Raw genomic sequence first — 15,051 nt, 5'->3', positions numbered from 1 at the left:
CATAGATAGTGTGATTGGCAGAGAAATGTATGCAAAGATCTAATGTTAGGAAGGGCATTTTGAAGCCCATGTACATAGAGGAGAAGTTTGAATGCGCATGGAATCCTTTACTGAGGTCGATCTAAACCATAGATAAAGATAAAGAGATAGAGTGTGATTTGGTGGGTTGTTGCAGAGATCGTGAGACCTGAGATCAAGTGTTTGTGCAGTGTGTCATGGTAGATCTTATGCATAAGGAGTGTGACCTTATCAGAGTCGCAGATTGCCAATTATAGAGCGGAAAACAGAAAGGTTGCACCATTAAACAGATGGGTCGCGCCAAGAGCAGAAAGGCCGCGCTGAGACAGAAGGGTCACGCCTGAGATAGAAAGGTCGCATTGTGGGTCGCACCAGGAGCAGAAGGGTCATGTTGAGACAGAAGGGGCGCGCCTGAGATAGAAATGTTGTGATAGCATTGCAAAAGCGTAACACCAGTTTAGAATTGTCTTTGACTTTTAGGAGTTCATGTTCTCACCTTCAACATTCCCCCACATCAAGTTGCACTGAAGGTAAACGAGCACATGGGTTTCGAGCAATAGAGGGTCGACATACTCATGTGTTTCCTTAATCACGCTTAGGTATTCCATATAGCGCAAACAAGAAATATAGATGAGGTCTACATCCTTGGTTTATCATGAACTTGGAATATTGTCTTCGTCATGTTTACCAGATGAAATTACCTAAAAATTGCCTCTAATCCCACCGCATGTGGGAATAACTCACTATGAGTGTCATTTTAGTCCCCACAAAAGAAATCTAACTGTAGATCTAGTTCTGCTCTACATTTTTGACAAGATACAAAGGAGACCCAGCGCAGTGGAGAAAATATCATTTTTCTTCTTTATAACTGCCCCAAACCTTTTGTAACGCAGAAATAATATCCTGAATGCAGAACCTAAAGTATATTCCAAGTGGAGAAGTGCTTGAAAGATGCATCACAAAAATTTCCTACAAACATTCTTATCTTCTTAAGAAGTTTTTGAAGGACGCATCATAAGACTTGCCTACAAACATTGTTATCTTGTCTCCCATAAATGGCTTGATAGGAGGTTTTTGAAAAATTCATCGCAAGACATGCCAAGAAGCAATCTTATCTTAAAAAGATCTTGAATGATACATTGCAAGACTTTCACACGTGTGTTTTTATCGTCCCCAGAAGTTCTTGAATGATACATTGCAAGACTTTCACACGTGTGTTTTTATCGTCCCCAGAAGTTCTTGAATGATGCATCACAAGGCCTCACTACAAGTATTCTTATCTTCTTAGAAAATTCTTGGGATCTGCATCACAATACTTGGAAACAATCATTCTCATCTTAAAACCCCACATATAGCTTGAAGCTTGCTTGAGTCACAGTAAAAGCCTTCTACCTTGTTTTTTGGCTTAGCACTTTGGGGACATCTGTTTCACTCTGGCTAAATCCAAGACAGCAGGACCTTGAATGGGCTTGTACACAAATTCATGCTACATTCCATCAAACACATGTTATCAGGTCGAAATGACATGCATGCTAAAATTTATAATTTCCCCAAGCCAACAAGGCTTTCCTGACCCTGAAAACATACAAACAAGCAAAAGATATAAATGGAGAGAGACTTTCCAGAGTAAAATGAAATTCCGTAATCCTACAGCTCTTTTGTAGGATTTTCAGTGGAAAGGGAAAAAGAACAGTTAATATTATTTTGAGATTTCCCACCAACAAATAAAGAATTTCAAGTGTTAATTATACAGAGTCAATCAATTCCTCTGCTATATCTCCTAGGGATATAAACTACAAAACTGTTTACCAACGACTGCAAGATCCTTTTAAAAGTTAAAACTGGTACATAGCAACTCAGATCCAGCAGGAGAAAACCTGTGCCACTGACTGCCAGCTGGTGCATAAAAGTTCAACCCAAAATAATTTCTAATGGTGCATGGTTTCCTGGGCAAGAATAGATCAAATGCTGGGAATTTGAAAACCTGAACAGTCAAAGACTAATTAGATCAAAACTAACTCATCTATCTCTCCGCCTCTTTTTCCTTTCCTCCTTTTTCTCCTTTTTCCCCTTCTTCCTTTCCAATTTGTTTCTTTTTTCATGTTTTTTCTTCGATTTTGTTATTCTGATCTCTCTATCTCTATCCTTGTGCATTTTTGAATTCTGTTCAGCTCGATCTCTTCTGTCTTCATCATTAGATTTCTCTCGTTTCAAGTTCTCCAGGCCAGCAACACATCCATAATCCTTAGTGAAAGGTGGCATACTTGGTCCAATAATACGTTGCTCCCAGTCTTCCTTCAGTCGCATATCTGAAAAAACTTTAGAAGATGATTTCACTTCATTAGATATAAGGTAGGGTCCTGTTTCATCCATTCGTGACCCTACAGATCCCCTACCACGCTTGGCCCTGCCATTCACAGTACAGTATTTTTAATCAGTCCTAAAGAACATAACTAATGTCAGCCCAACCCGCCATATATTAGCAGAGAGAACATAAGGTGCAGACCTTGACCGTAGGAAGTCATCAACCTCTTCATCTAGTAGACCCTCATCTCCAAGGCTGCCAGACGTTTCATTATCATGAAATGAGTCTCCTGATTCTACAGAATACATTTCATCCCTGTGTACTTTCTTTCTCTTGGCTGAATAGTGTTGACGTTTTTCAAAAAGATCTGACATTTTGGAGGAATCAGCAATTTCTGAGCCACTGAACTCCATTTCTTTGCTCTCGAACTCCTTGGAACTCGTGTATGCTATATGTTTTGAATTACACGCATCCTCAGAATTATGCCTTGAGCTTCCAGATTTGGGGTTTCTGTGATGTTCAGATGAATATTTGTGACTATTCATACGTTTCTCAAGTTCCAACTCTTTTTCTCTGAGGCGCCACATTTCATTGACTTCTGCCATGCGGTTTGCTGCAATTGCATACAACATAACAAATCAGCTATAAATCCAAACCAAAGCAGAACATGTAGCGATTCACAATTGGGAAAATTAATAATAAAAATAAAAAGACAAGAAATATCCAGCACAAATAGAGTTCTCATATGAAGACTATCCAGTAAATAATTAATTCACTTGCAACTCTCGCATCTTAAAGGAAATCAAACCACTTAGAACTAAATTTCAAAAGCGTCAGCAAATAACAAAAAACAATATCTTTGCATGCTGGCAGCTCAAACAAGCCACCATTTCAAAATTGTTATTGCTTGAGCTATCAAAGCCAAATCACACTGCACAAGTTGACTTTTAACAAATAATTAACTGTTGTGAGAGACTTAAAAGAAATGGAATAATCAGTGGGGATTCATAATTTAAAAACAGTTCATGTAACAACAAGGAGAAATACATTTACTTTGAAATAATAGACTGCCAATCAATAGTCACAACCTGTGCACTGAATAAAAATCAGGACTGATATGCGACATCTCATGCAAAAGATCATTCAATTTTTTTAAAAATGTGCTGCATCATTTTCAATTATTTTAGTATTAGAAGTAAATGCAAAGCATGGGGCAACAATCTAAGAGCCATGAATGTGTTATGATGAAAAAAAATCTAACAGAAAAGAAGCAAGTTAAAGGTCACTTATCAATATAAAACTTGTATCCTTATTCATGCCCATATATACAGAGTGAATGATGCCAACCTTGCTGCACAGAACGGACTGTTGCAGTCAGAAACCGTGAATTGGGCCGTCCTCGCACAGTTGGTTTTCTTAGGTAAACATGCACACCTTCTCTATCAGCTTGCAGACGCAACCTTTTAGCTTCCTCCATAATCAATGCTGCTAGCTGTTTCTCACTTTCAGGGTCCATGGTGCAACTGGATTAAATAGTCCCCTGTGAAATCTTCAGATAACTTCAAAGAGAAAGAACTCCATATCCTCTATGAACAACACTGGTACAATTTCTACATGCGGATATCCATGTTGTACCTGAGTCATACAAGTAAGCTCAAGTCTTCAAGGATCTTTACCAAAGTGAGAACCTGCAGAAAAAATGAGAAGCAATATACAGCAGTCAATCCCCAGATAATGAGTGGATTTCACCCAGGATATTAGGTGTTTTGATTCACTGAGATTTAAACACATCACATCAGAGTTTCTAATTTCAGCTCGGTCACAGAAGTTATTCAGGACTTCTGAGAAACTGACAAGCATCTACTTCCTTCCTATAATAGACAAGCAGGTTTGTTAGCTTTGTTGAAACATGAAACTAATAGGTAAGATAACTTTTAGTAATCACGGAAAACAAGTTGTTTATGGCATGGAGTTCAAATGAAAGGAAGGGATTCTGAGGAAACAAAAGATCAGGTGTCCAGAATAATCAATCATAATTGAGGGAAAATACCACCAACTCCAGGAAAGATTTCATAATCTCAGGACAGATTCACACACCACGTAGATCAAATGAAGAAAGAGAACAAACAATAGAAATTTTTGAAAAACCCAATCAAAATCAGCAGATAGTCCAGATATACATAAAGAAACACATGTTCAAAAGTTATTATAAAATTATAAATTAGATTAAGCTCACATCCTCTGATATATGAAACAATGATGAACAATGGTAGGCAATGGACCCAAACTTGGAGCTCAGTGTACTGGTCTAAAGTTCTAAACCACACAGGCTACGTGCACAAAGGGAAAATGATACAGAAATACAAGACATAAATAAATACAAAGTAATTGGTTCCAGTGTTGTAAATATCTCCAATTTCTGCTGATATTTCCTATTTTTTCTGAGTTTTTGTGATTGTCGAAATTTCTAATATTTTCTGAGTTTTTCAGATGCAAGTTTATGCTTGCCGATATTTTCCAATAGTTTGCCCGATATTTTTGATAAGTTTAGTTCTAGATCCTCGGTGATACATTCCTCAAAGGACATTTGCAACATTGATTGATTCATAAAAATCTTGTTATCTAAGTTGCACTGAAACGGATACGGGAACGGATATGGATATGGGGTTTGAAACGGATAGGGGAAATTTTCAAAAAATCAGAATACGATACAGCAAGGAAACGACATATATATATATATTACCATTCATCTTTTAGAATCTATAATCTATATCTAAAAATACATAATCATCATCATGAATTCAACATAAACAAATAATCATCATCAATTCAGCATAAACATTGTCATCATCATTAGTGATTATTATAACATTCAACATATTATCATCATCATTATTAATGTAATCAGAAATGCTACAATGTTTGTGCTTTCGGGTCCAACTCCTTCAAAGAACGTGTCATGCACGACAGAGGATATCTATCTTCCTTGCATGGCAATTAAAAGGCCCATGGGATCATTGGGATATTCCATCAAGACCTATTTGAACATTTCAATCTTCTCAACGTCAGCTTGGTCTCTTGACTATATGCAAGCAAAAGATTGGCTAGAGAAGATTTGTTATATTGGAGAGATTTATGAAATCAAGAACAAAATCAATGACAATTAACAAAACCTTAACCAAACTGAAAATTAATCCCTCAAATAAATCACATTCATCAAACCCTTTTGTTTGTATTTTTGAAAATCTATCTTTTTCTTAGTAAGAATCCTTGATAAATATATGGAGTGTCGTTGTTCTAAACATTTAGAAGAGACCTTATGATGTTGTGTTTATGATGAGTTTATTTGCAAATCTGATTTCTTCATTTTTATTATTTATTTATGGCTATACAAATTTTCACGCTTTTTAACATTTTAAGAGTGGATTCCGATCATGATTTTTGTGGATCTGTTTCCGGAAATTCAGAAACGGGTCCAAAAAGAATTAAATGCCTTGGAAACATATCCAATTCCAAATATGAAGTTTCCAATTTTTTGAAATGGCACAAAAGCGTTTTTTCAGCATTTCAGACAAGAATCGTATTAGTTTCCGTATCGGAAACGGGGATCCGCGTTTCTGGCAAATTCTTCAGGGATTTCCGGTAACTTAGGTCTCAAACTAAGTTGCACTGAAACGGATATGGGAACGGATACGGATATGGGGTTTGAAACGGATACGACAAATTTTCAAAATATCAAGATACGATACGGCAAGAAAACGGCATGCATATATATATATATATATATAGATATATATATTACCATTCATCTTTTAGAATCTAGAATCTATATCTAAAAATGCATAGTCATCGTCATGAATTCAACATAAACAAATCATCATCATCAATTCAGCATAAACATTGTCATCATGATTAGTGATTATTATAACATTCAACATACTATCATCAATGATCATCATTAATAATGTAATCAGAAATGCTACAGCCTTTGTGCTTTCGGGTCCAACTCCTTCAAAGAACGTGTCATGCATGGCAGATGATATCTATCTTCCTTGCATGACAATTAAAAGGCACATGGGATCATTGGGATATTCCATCAAGACCTATTTGAACATTTCAATCTTCTCAATGTCAGTTTGGTCTCATGACCATATGCAGGCACAAGATTGGCTAGAGAAGATTTGTTATATTGGAGGGATTTATGAAATCAAGAGCAAAATCAATGACAATTAACAAAACCTTAACCAAAATGAAAATTAATCGCTCAAATAAATCTCTTTACGAAGACATTCATCAAACCCTTTCTTTTGCATTTTTGAACATCTATCTTTTTCTTAGTACGAATCCTTGATAAATATATGGAGTGTCGTTGTTTCTAAAGATTTAGAAAAGACTTTATGAGACTGTTTATAGTGAGTTTATTTGCAAATCTGATTTCTTCATTTTTTTTATTTATTTATGGCTATACAAATTTTCAAGCTTTTTAACATTTTAAGGGTGGATTCTAATCACAATTTTCGTGGATCCGTTTCTGGAAATCTGGAAACAGATTCAAAAAAATTTAAATCCCTTGGAAACGTATCCAATTCCAAATCTAAAGTTTCCGATTTTTTGAAACGGCACAAAAATGTTTTTACAGCGTTTCGGACAAGAATCGTATCCGTTTATGTCTCAGAAACAGCGATCCGCGTTTCCAGAAAATTCTTCAGGAGTTTCCGGTAACTTAGCTTGTTATTCATTATATCAAGAATTACAATCAGACTACATCAAACACTTGCCCTCAAGCTTTCAAAGTCTCACTTTGACATAGAGACCAAACGCCCACCGTGTTTAGCTCCTTGACAAACATTCTGCATTCTCAATTTCTGATCCTCCTCACAAGGATACAATCTATCACTATCACAACAGTTTACCTCCTTCGTACTCTTCTCCCTCTTGCATTAAATCACTCACAATCCCATCTTCGTCTCCCACCAACCAATCGGTTCTATCCTCCTCTCTATGTACTCAATGTATGCATGCCTTCTCAATGTCAACACTTCTAATAGTGTTCTGTGTCCTCTCTTTGAGACTTATAGTTTCTTTCCTCTCAAACTATCTCGCTGGGGACAACCTCTCTCTCCTTTCCTTTAAAACAATCTTCAAAGGGACAACCACTCTCTCTCTCTCAATGCCCACTCAACTCCAATTCAAAATCTCTCTCACAATTGGGACCAGCCCGATTTCCATCTTCATTCATCAATATATAATGTTCACCTTTAACCCCTGGCATTGCAACGAACTAAACCATCCTACTAAAACAGTCAATCTGCAACATTTCTTGGATTGATCCAACTACTACGTGTTTGGTTGTTTGAATTCCAACATATGACCTTTTATATTCTACTGTGCATGCCACATACTTTCTTCCTGCATGTATACCTCTGTGCACCAACCATTGGATTTGTATTTGGGAGTTGCCCTACGCCATTTCTTTGTGTATGTTCTCTAGATTCATCATCCTTTGTGTGTACCCAATAAATCACTCATTGTGATGATCCTACATTAAACTCTCTGAATTAAAAAATCTTTGCACTTCCATGTGCAATCCACTACTTGCTTGTCTAACTATCATCTTTCCCTTGTGCAATCTCTGGAACTTTTAGTTCCGAGATGCATGTGTTACCTTCATCAAGGTTACCTCTCCACTTCACTAGGTACTGCTTGTCTTCTAGACCTCATGCCGTAAATACCTTCTCTTCCAATACTCTCTATCTATCAAAGTTCCTTTCTTAGCATCTTTTATGTTCAACCTAGCTCTTCATTAACCATATCTTCATCTGCAGCTTTGTCCAAATCATAACCTTCACATTAACGATAAGTGAAATATCTGGTTGATTTGACATGGTTCAATCTTCCTCACATTCAACTTGCTATAATTTCTCACAGGATAGTGATCTTTACTCAATTGTGCCATAACTAATTCATCTACTATAAATGTTGATATCTACTCTTCATATAGGAGTGTCTCTGACTCTTTTATATATTACTTTGTTTTACCTCAAATTCTTTTGAACTTCTGCAAGCAAATCTCTCATATGCTTAGCAAAAGCTTCTACATCATCACCCTTATTCATATCAACAAGCAAATCAACTAGATTTGAAATCCCTTCAAATTACACACATACAGAATTCGCAATGGAAATAAACCTATAGATCTATTCCATGTATTGTTATTTAAAAAAAAAAACCATTGCACTAAGAACTTATCCCTGTACTTAGATCAAATAGCTTGCAAATATCTCAAAAGATTTCCCAAAAATCTATTCACAACTTTTATATATCCATTTGTTGAATTGTTAAGTATTATAACATGTTATGTTAGAAGAGAATGGACATTAACTCATCTAGGGTTACCATGTTAAGAGCCATGCCCATTGGCATTTTATGTATAATATGAAGAATCAGAAGATCAATACATGGCATCATTGGCATCTTGTATCTACTCATTGTGGTTCTTTGTGTTTAATCAATAATTGAGTGGTCACGAAGGTAACCCACGATTAAAACTATGCCTTCTGTTTTTCATTATTCCTCTCTTATCTTGCATAAACATTACATTTGGGTATATACCTTTGGATGTTATTAATTTTTTACTCCTAAATGTATACACATTGTTAGGCTCTACTCTGAAGTTAACATAGGCTCCAGTCCACTTGATTACCATACTTAACTAAAACGTTCGAGTCATGTTGGTCACCCTAGTTGCACAAACTCCTCCAATAGGATGCTAAATTTGAAGCCCCCATCTAGCACTACATAGTACATACCTCCTCTTCCATTGATTTCCAAGATGACTTTAACAGCACAACAATTCTAAGCTTTGTAGCTACCAAAGTCCGTGCATCTTTCAATGAAAATGGATTCCCCACAAAAGCACCTTCAACAATTGGTTTATAGCCATCTTCACTCGCGCCTTCATTTGAAGTACTCCCTTCCTCGCACTACATTGTCTTCTAAAAAACAAAGATAACATGGAAGAAAATTCTTTACAAAGGTGTTCCTTGAAGATAACACAATTTACTAGTATAGAATGAAGAAATCTTTAACAGTGTTGGTTTCATGGTATGAGATTCCCACGGGAAAGGTCTCCGTACACCCTGCCTAAGGGTTCAGGCACAGCAACATATTCTGAGGAAGCAACGTATTTGTGAATTCAGGTAAATGGAGGAAGGGATGGAAGAGCATTTTATTTTCAATTTTCCAATTAAATATCAAATCTGAGATATATATTGGTGCCTCATCAGAGATTTTAGTGGTATATTCCCACCATCTTGAAGTAGTATAAATATTTTATTATGAAGATACTTATGCACATGATGCTTCTTCTTCCGGATAGCTAAACAATGTCCAGATAGATTTAAATTACTTCCTTTTTCCAACCATTATCAAGCATCACTGAAGAAAAGAGTAGCTCTAGCCATAAAGATATATTCATCACCTGTCATTGAGCTATCTCAGAGATATATGGAGGGTTGAACTGGATTGATGCCTGGGTTGAACTGGATTGATGCCTCTTCCTTATCTAAAGGTTTCTCAGGTGATGTATGAAGGATTGACTTTGCTTCAAGAGTTGTTGATAAGGAAACAGAGGTTTATGTGTTTAGACAACCACAAAGCAACACTGCAGATCCTCTTGATAGACTGATGCCATATCTGATAGTACCTAAAATGGGTTTCAATATCAAACAATTTATCGTGAAGGAATTTGGGGATATCATTCTAGGAGAGCTCTTTCTCAAACTCTTCAAGCTCCAGGTGACAAATACCCAAGGCAGCCTGATTTTTCTATTTTGGCAAAGTTCTTACCAGGGACATTCAAATTTTGAAGGAAGAGATATCATCCTCCTTGATGTCAATTTTTAACATCTATTTGGCAGTCTTGCTTATATAATTACAGTTATACTCCACCTTGTGTTCTGTTTCATTTATTATCATATGGTTTGAAGATGCCTTCCTTACTCCTTATGATGCATTTTCACCTAATGTATTCTTTTAGTCCCAACAAATTCTTTTAGCAATCCATATGCATTAATATATTTTTTCTTGTCAAGAGACTTTTAAAATCCATATTTCCATTAACCAAGGCCCCACGACAATTATTATCCAAATTCCAAACAGAGTATCTCCCTTGTGAAAGATCCCAATCCAGTGTCAATAATCTAGCTCAGAAACATGCCAGTTTCAAATAGTAGATTTTCCACCATCTTTCGCAGCTTTTATACAAAGACACTTGAGAAACATGGTTCCCTTCACTCACTGATTACATGTTCAAACTAAAAAAATTCAAACCATAATTGAATTTTTAAACCAAAACATTTAAACTCCGTTAGTGTAATCTGCAAAAGGCTAAGAAACGACTCAGATTTGTTTAATATACATCTCGTTCCTCATACCACAGTTACTTCATTAGAGGAGGCAGGGTAGTTATTTGTTTTCTATACATACATTTGTTTCTAAATGTAGTCACACTCCCGCAGATTGGATGTCTGCTGGCAACTTTTACTTAATAGTGGACTTATTCACTTTCCAACAAAAATCAGAAACCAATGTTCACAAGTCCCTTTTCTAAGCACCCAATAAAATTTTGAGAAACACCAAATTGAAATATTAAAACTGCCAAAATTTGTTGACAGAAGCTTGATTGGTTGGTTAAGCGGGGATAGTCACCAGGTTTTACCTCCTGTCAAATCCATGTTGGCACATCCAGGGCTGCCATGGCAGCATAAGCTGGCCAGCTTTATGGTTAAGACATTGGTATCCTATTTGAGAATGCCACCGGCCCATTCCCTTAAGTGTTGATACGGTGGTGTTTATGAAGAGTCAAAAGGAAGCTTTGTCGTAAATAATAATGATAACTTAGAGTTTAAACACTCACAAAATTCACTTTCTGATAAGAACAAATGTCAAATTTCAATGGCATGTTAAAGTGTTTGAACACTCAACCTGCATAACAGTTTAAAAGAGGTTTCAGTTAAACTCTTGCTGTGTTACAAGGGTTTCACTAATATTATGAATTAAACAATTGAACGCACGGTTGTACCATGTCATCCTTATCTGTCAACGTGATCACAATTTTTCTGAAGCATCATGCCCATCATATTGAATTTTCTTTCTGATGTTCCATGTACTTTATCTGTTTCAATAAAAATAATAATTATATCATGAGCCTGTGCAGCTAATGTTTTTTTCAGCTGGTTCATGTCATAAATTGTGACAATTTAGCATGTTTAAAATTAAAACAGATATTACTGGGACACTGGCTTATTCCCATAATGACAATACTTTGCAGCACAAGGACTGATCAGCAAATATTTACAAACTTAGATTGATATTTTATTGCCATTGGTATCATTAAATGTCTAAAATACCACATGAAATAAAGCACAAAAATAAATTGAAAATAGTCCCAGAAATACCTGTCTTGCACTAAACAAATACCTGTCTAGAAATACAATAAAAATTACTCGGTGAAGCTCATCCTCCAAAAATAAATATCAAATCATAAAATTACATATTCTCCACCAATCAAATTTGCTCCTCCTAACGAATGTTGCCTCCCACAGGTCAAATCCCACTCTAATGCTACCTAACATGAATCGATCTAGCCTTAATGAAAATCCCAGGAATATATTCAAACTAACCAAGCACAAGGAGCACATGGTATAAACATATATCCTCAACCCTGGCATGAGAGTAATGCAATAAACATGATAGTATGATGGCGAAACAGAAAGTTCACTCCACCTTGGTCTTGACAAACTAAAGAAAGCATCCACTATTTTATCAGAGGCAACTGCCTTTACTAGTCAACCACCCCTCCTTTCAAGCGACTTTGCTAGATCCTCTTGTCAGGGATAAATTGGACAGTGCTTCAGGTCACCCAGATCAATATGAGAAAGATCATAAGCAGATACACTTTCATGATTGAAAATGTGTTAACCGCCAGTGCGACACTCCCAAGCCACGATGACAACATGAGTAACATGGTACCTAATAAGCACAGAATTACCCTAGAGCCCTGAGCTTCACCAATTCAAAATCAATTTGACCCTTGACAACAAGACTTAACAACTTTACTCCGAATCTTTTCCAATATGCTAAACAGCCAGTTGTCAGCAGTTCAAATCTTATAAAATACCATTGATTATCTGCTCAACCCTAATACTGGATATACTCGTCGGTGAAGCATTGGGACGTTAAGAGCCCTGCTCACCATGACTACATTTCTGCTGGAATCCACAAAAATGTCAAGACTTCAAAAGCACAAAAAATAGACAATGTCACATAAATAATCTCACAATCAACTCCAATCCCCAATCAACATCTAGCAGATAAGTGTAAAAAGGTGAAAGAGCCAATGAGGCAGCCATGGATGGTTGAATCCTGATCCTGCGGCCCTAAATCAATAAGACCACTTCCAATAGAACAGAGAAGAGCAAACATATAAAGGTGAAAGAGCCAATGAGGCAGCCTTGGATGGTTGAATCATGATCTTCCGGCCCTAAATCAATAAGACCACTTACAATAGAACAGAGAGGAGCAAACATATAATTGGCATAAATCCATCTCATCCTGTGTGTGCTATGCACCTCGAGGCTGTGAAGCTGGACTGTTATTTGTGTGAACTCGAAATATGCATCTCCAAGCTTCGTAACCTCGTGATACATACTAGGCGCAGGTTTAAATGCCTCTATCTAGTGTCCGTATTCAATGCACCATTACACAGACGGAGATACAAACAGTAAAAATTGATGGATCACCCATATTCTCCACTGGGCTGTGGAATGCAAAATATAGAGAGCCTACCTTGACCTCCCTCCATCACATAACGTCGTTACGATCCAGTAAACAGACTCCATACCCAAATACAATTCAACTTTTGGTAGGGCTTTGAGCCTAGGTTCACTTCATGGGGATTGATCTAGTAACCACTGCTCCTTAAGAGACAAAACCAGTTTGCACCAAATCCACGTTTATTCATTGAAATCAAACACAAAGCACAAAATGGCTAGATTAAATCGTTCGTTTTCCTATCCTATTAGCTTCCATTTGTGAATTAAGTTTTCACCTCTAACTGCGTGTCGAAGTGCGTCACTCTATTTGGCAAAAGATGGAGAAAGAGAAATTGATGTTTGCTTACCCCTGAACAATCAATCCTGAGACTCTGGGCGAGTTACCAATCGAAATTCAAGCTGTTCTCCTGCTCGGTTCTTCGTCTTTTCTATATTTGACTTCAATCTTCCTTTTCCCCGAAAATGATGTGCGTTTCTACATATATAACAAACCACTACCAACAAAGCACTACGCGTCCCTTGAAGTCTCGCTTTTCATTTTAATGAAATATGAAATACCGAGTGGGGGTAATGAAGAGCATGACTTTATACTGCCACAAGCCTCCACTGCATAAACGATACCACCAAATGATTGAAAACATGCATGACTGTGTCATGGTTCTTAATCATACGTTATGTCTCTTACTTGGAGCGTTATATTGACGAGTCACCTTGTAAATGGTTCCCTTTTTATTCCAATTGCTATTTAGTTTTTCAAGTATTTTAGGACTTACAAGTTTGCTAAGAAGTGTACTGAAACCATTTTGTGAATTGTTTTGCTCCCCTTTTATTCTAATTGTTATATAGGCTCATAATATGTTAGGATTTTAGTTCTTATGGCTTCTATAATCTATATAAATTTTAATAAATAGTATTTTTAATTTATATTCATGTATGTTTTTAATTATACAAAAAAATATTTTTAAGATTGAAGCCACTTGAAAGTTAGCTATAAATTTTCGAAACCGCTTAAAGGTATCTAGAATTATTGAATCTATGTTATGTCCCAATGAACTATCATGTCATAGGGCTTATGTAGCATTAATATTCGACATAGTAAGTCAAAGCGATATATGTGACTCAATAATAAAATAAGATATAAATTGAATCTTGTAAAAAAAATGGGTTCTAGTTTTAGGTTTTTGGTCTAAACACTATAATAAAAGTAAGAATTGAACCCCTCACTTGAGATGAGGTATTGTGATGAAATTAAATGATATTGTGTTGAATGAATGAAGGAAAAAATAAATTAATCTAAGTAAGAAATCATTATAATAAGAATGAAAATTACAAAGATCATTTGAAAAAGAAAATAAGAGGAATTATAAATCATAGAAAGTATAGCTAATGTAACACAAATGGGGAGAGAAAGTTAAACTTAAAATAAAGTGAAATCAAACATCTACAAAAAAGAAAGATGTGATGTCATATAGAGAATAATTAAACAATGAATCAATTATAGTGATTATTAAAATCAATGCAAAATTAGAGAAATAGGATGCAGAGGTAAATTAAAGGAGATTAGCTAATTATTATCATAATGAATAATGATAAAGTTCATTTGCAACTGAATGCATCAAACAAATTCCAAATTTTGTCTAATTGTAGAAGGAAAATAAATTAATGGAGAAAACAAAAACCAAATACACAATTTATGCTACAAGGCAGGTTGTTGGTGTAAATCTTACCATGAAACACTCTAAACAAACTCCATGTAAAGCCCAAAATCAATGCACTATCTATAAGCCTAGTATACGCCCAAGAGCCAGTGCCAAGGATCATGAGAAATTGACGTAGATAAAGTCCTAAATACCCAAGTAAACTATCACTCTCAAGTTAATATCTAGATATAAA

The 15,051-nt window shown here is 35.9% G+C and overlaps 1 protein-coding gene across 9 annotated transcripts; it reads right to left on the bottom strand.

The window, feature by feature from the left end:
- Positions 1-1,711: 1,711 nt before the first annotated feature.
- LOC149140129 (uncharacterized) lies at positions 1,712-13,703 on the bottom strand. Of its 9 annotated transcripts, XM_089447820.1 has the most exons (6): positions 13,506-13,700; positions 11,406-11,498; positions 11,043-11,308; positions 3,671-4,011; positions 2,525-2,936; positions 1,712-2,425 (listed from the first exon to the last, which is right to left on the bottom strand). In XM_089447820.1, exons 4-6 carry the CDS (start codon positions 3,837-3,839, stop codon positions 2,038-2,040), a joined length of 969 nt encoding a protein of 322 aa, XP_089303946.1. In that variant the 5' UTR covers positions 3,840-4,011; positions 11,043-11,308; positions 11,406-11,498; positions 13,506-13,700; the 3' UTR covers positions 1,712-2,037. The 9 variants fall into 9 exon arrangements, with proteins under 9 accessions (XP_089303946.1, XP_089303951.1, XP_089303947.1 ...); XM_089447825.1 differs by lacking the exons at positions 11,043-11,308; positions 11,406-11,498 and having other exon boundaries at positions 3,671-3,846; positions 3,959-4,011; positions 13,506-13,703; XM_089447821.1 differs by lacking the exon at positions 11,043-11,308.
- Positions 13,704-15,051: the final 1,348 nt, after the last annotated feature.

Source organism: Pinus tabuliformis, chromosome X (assembly GCF_031772625.1).
Source record: "Pinus tabuliformis cultivar Carrire ecotype Pingquan chromosome X, CPIR1, whole genome shotgun sequence".
NCBI classification, from domain to species: Eukaryota; Viridiplantae; Streptophyta; class Pinopsida; order Pinales; family Pinaceae; genus Pinus; species Pinus tabuliformis.
Note: the sequence above shows the minus strand (reverse complement) of the source record. Positions and strands in the feature narration are given on the sequence as shown.

Bases quoted from the DNA above. Each gene is read 5' to 3' on its own strand.
- LOC149140129 (XM_089447825.1), bottom strand. From the start codon at position 3,839: ATGGACCCTGAAAGTGAGAAACAGCTAGCAGCATTGATTATGGAGGAA. The intron at 2,937-3,670 runs GTTGGCATCATT...ATGCAATTGCAG, and splicing joins AGTCCGTTCTGTGCAGCAAG to CAAACCGCATGGCAGAAGTC. The intron at 2,426-2,524 runs GTCTGCACCTTA...TGTGAATGGCAG, and splicing joins GATGACTTCCTACGGTCAAG to GGCCAAGCGTGGTAGGGGAT.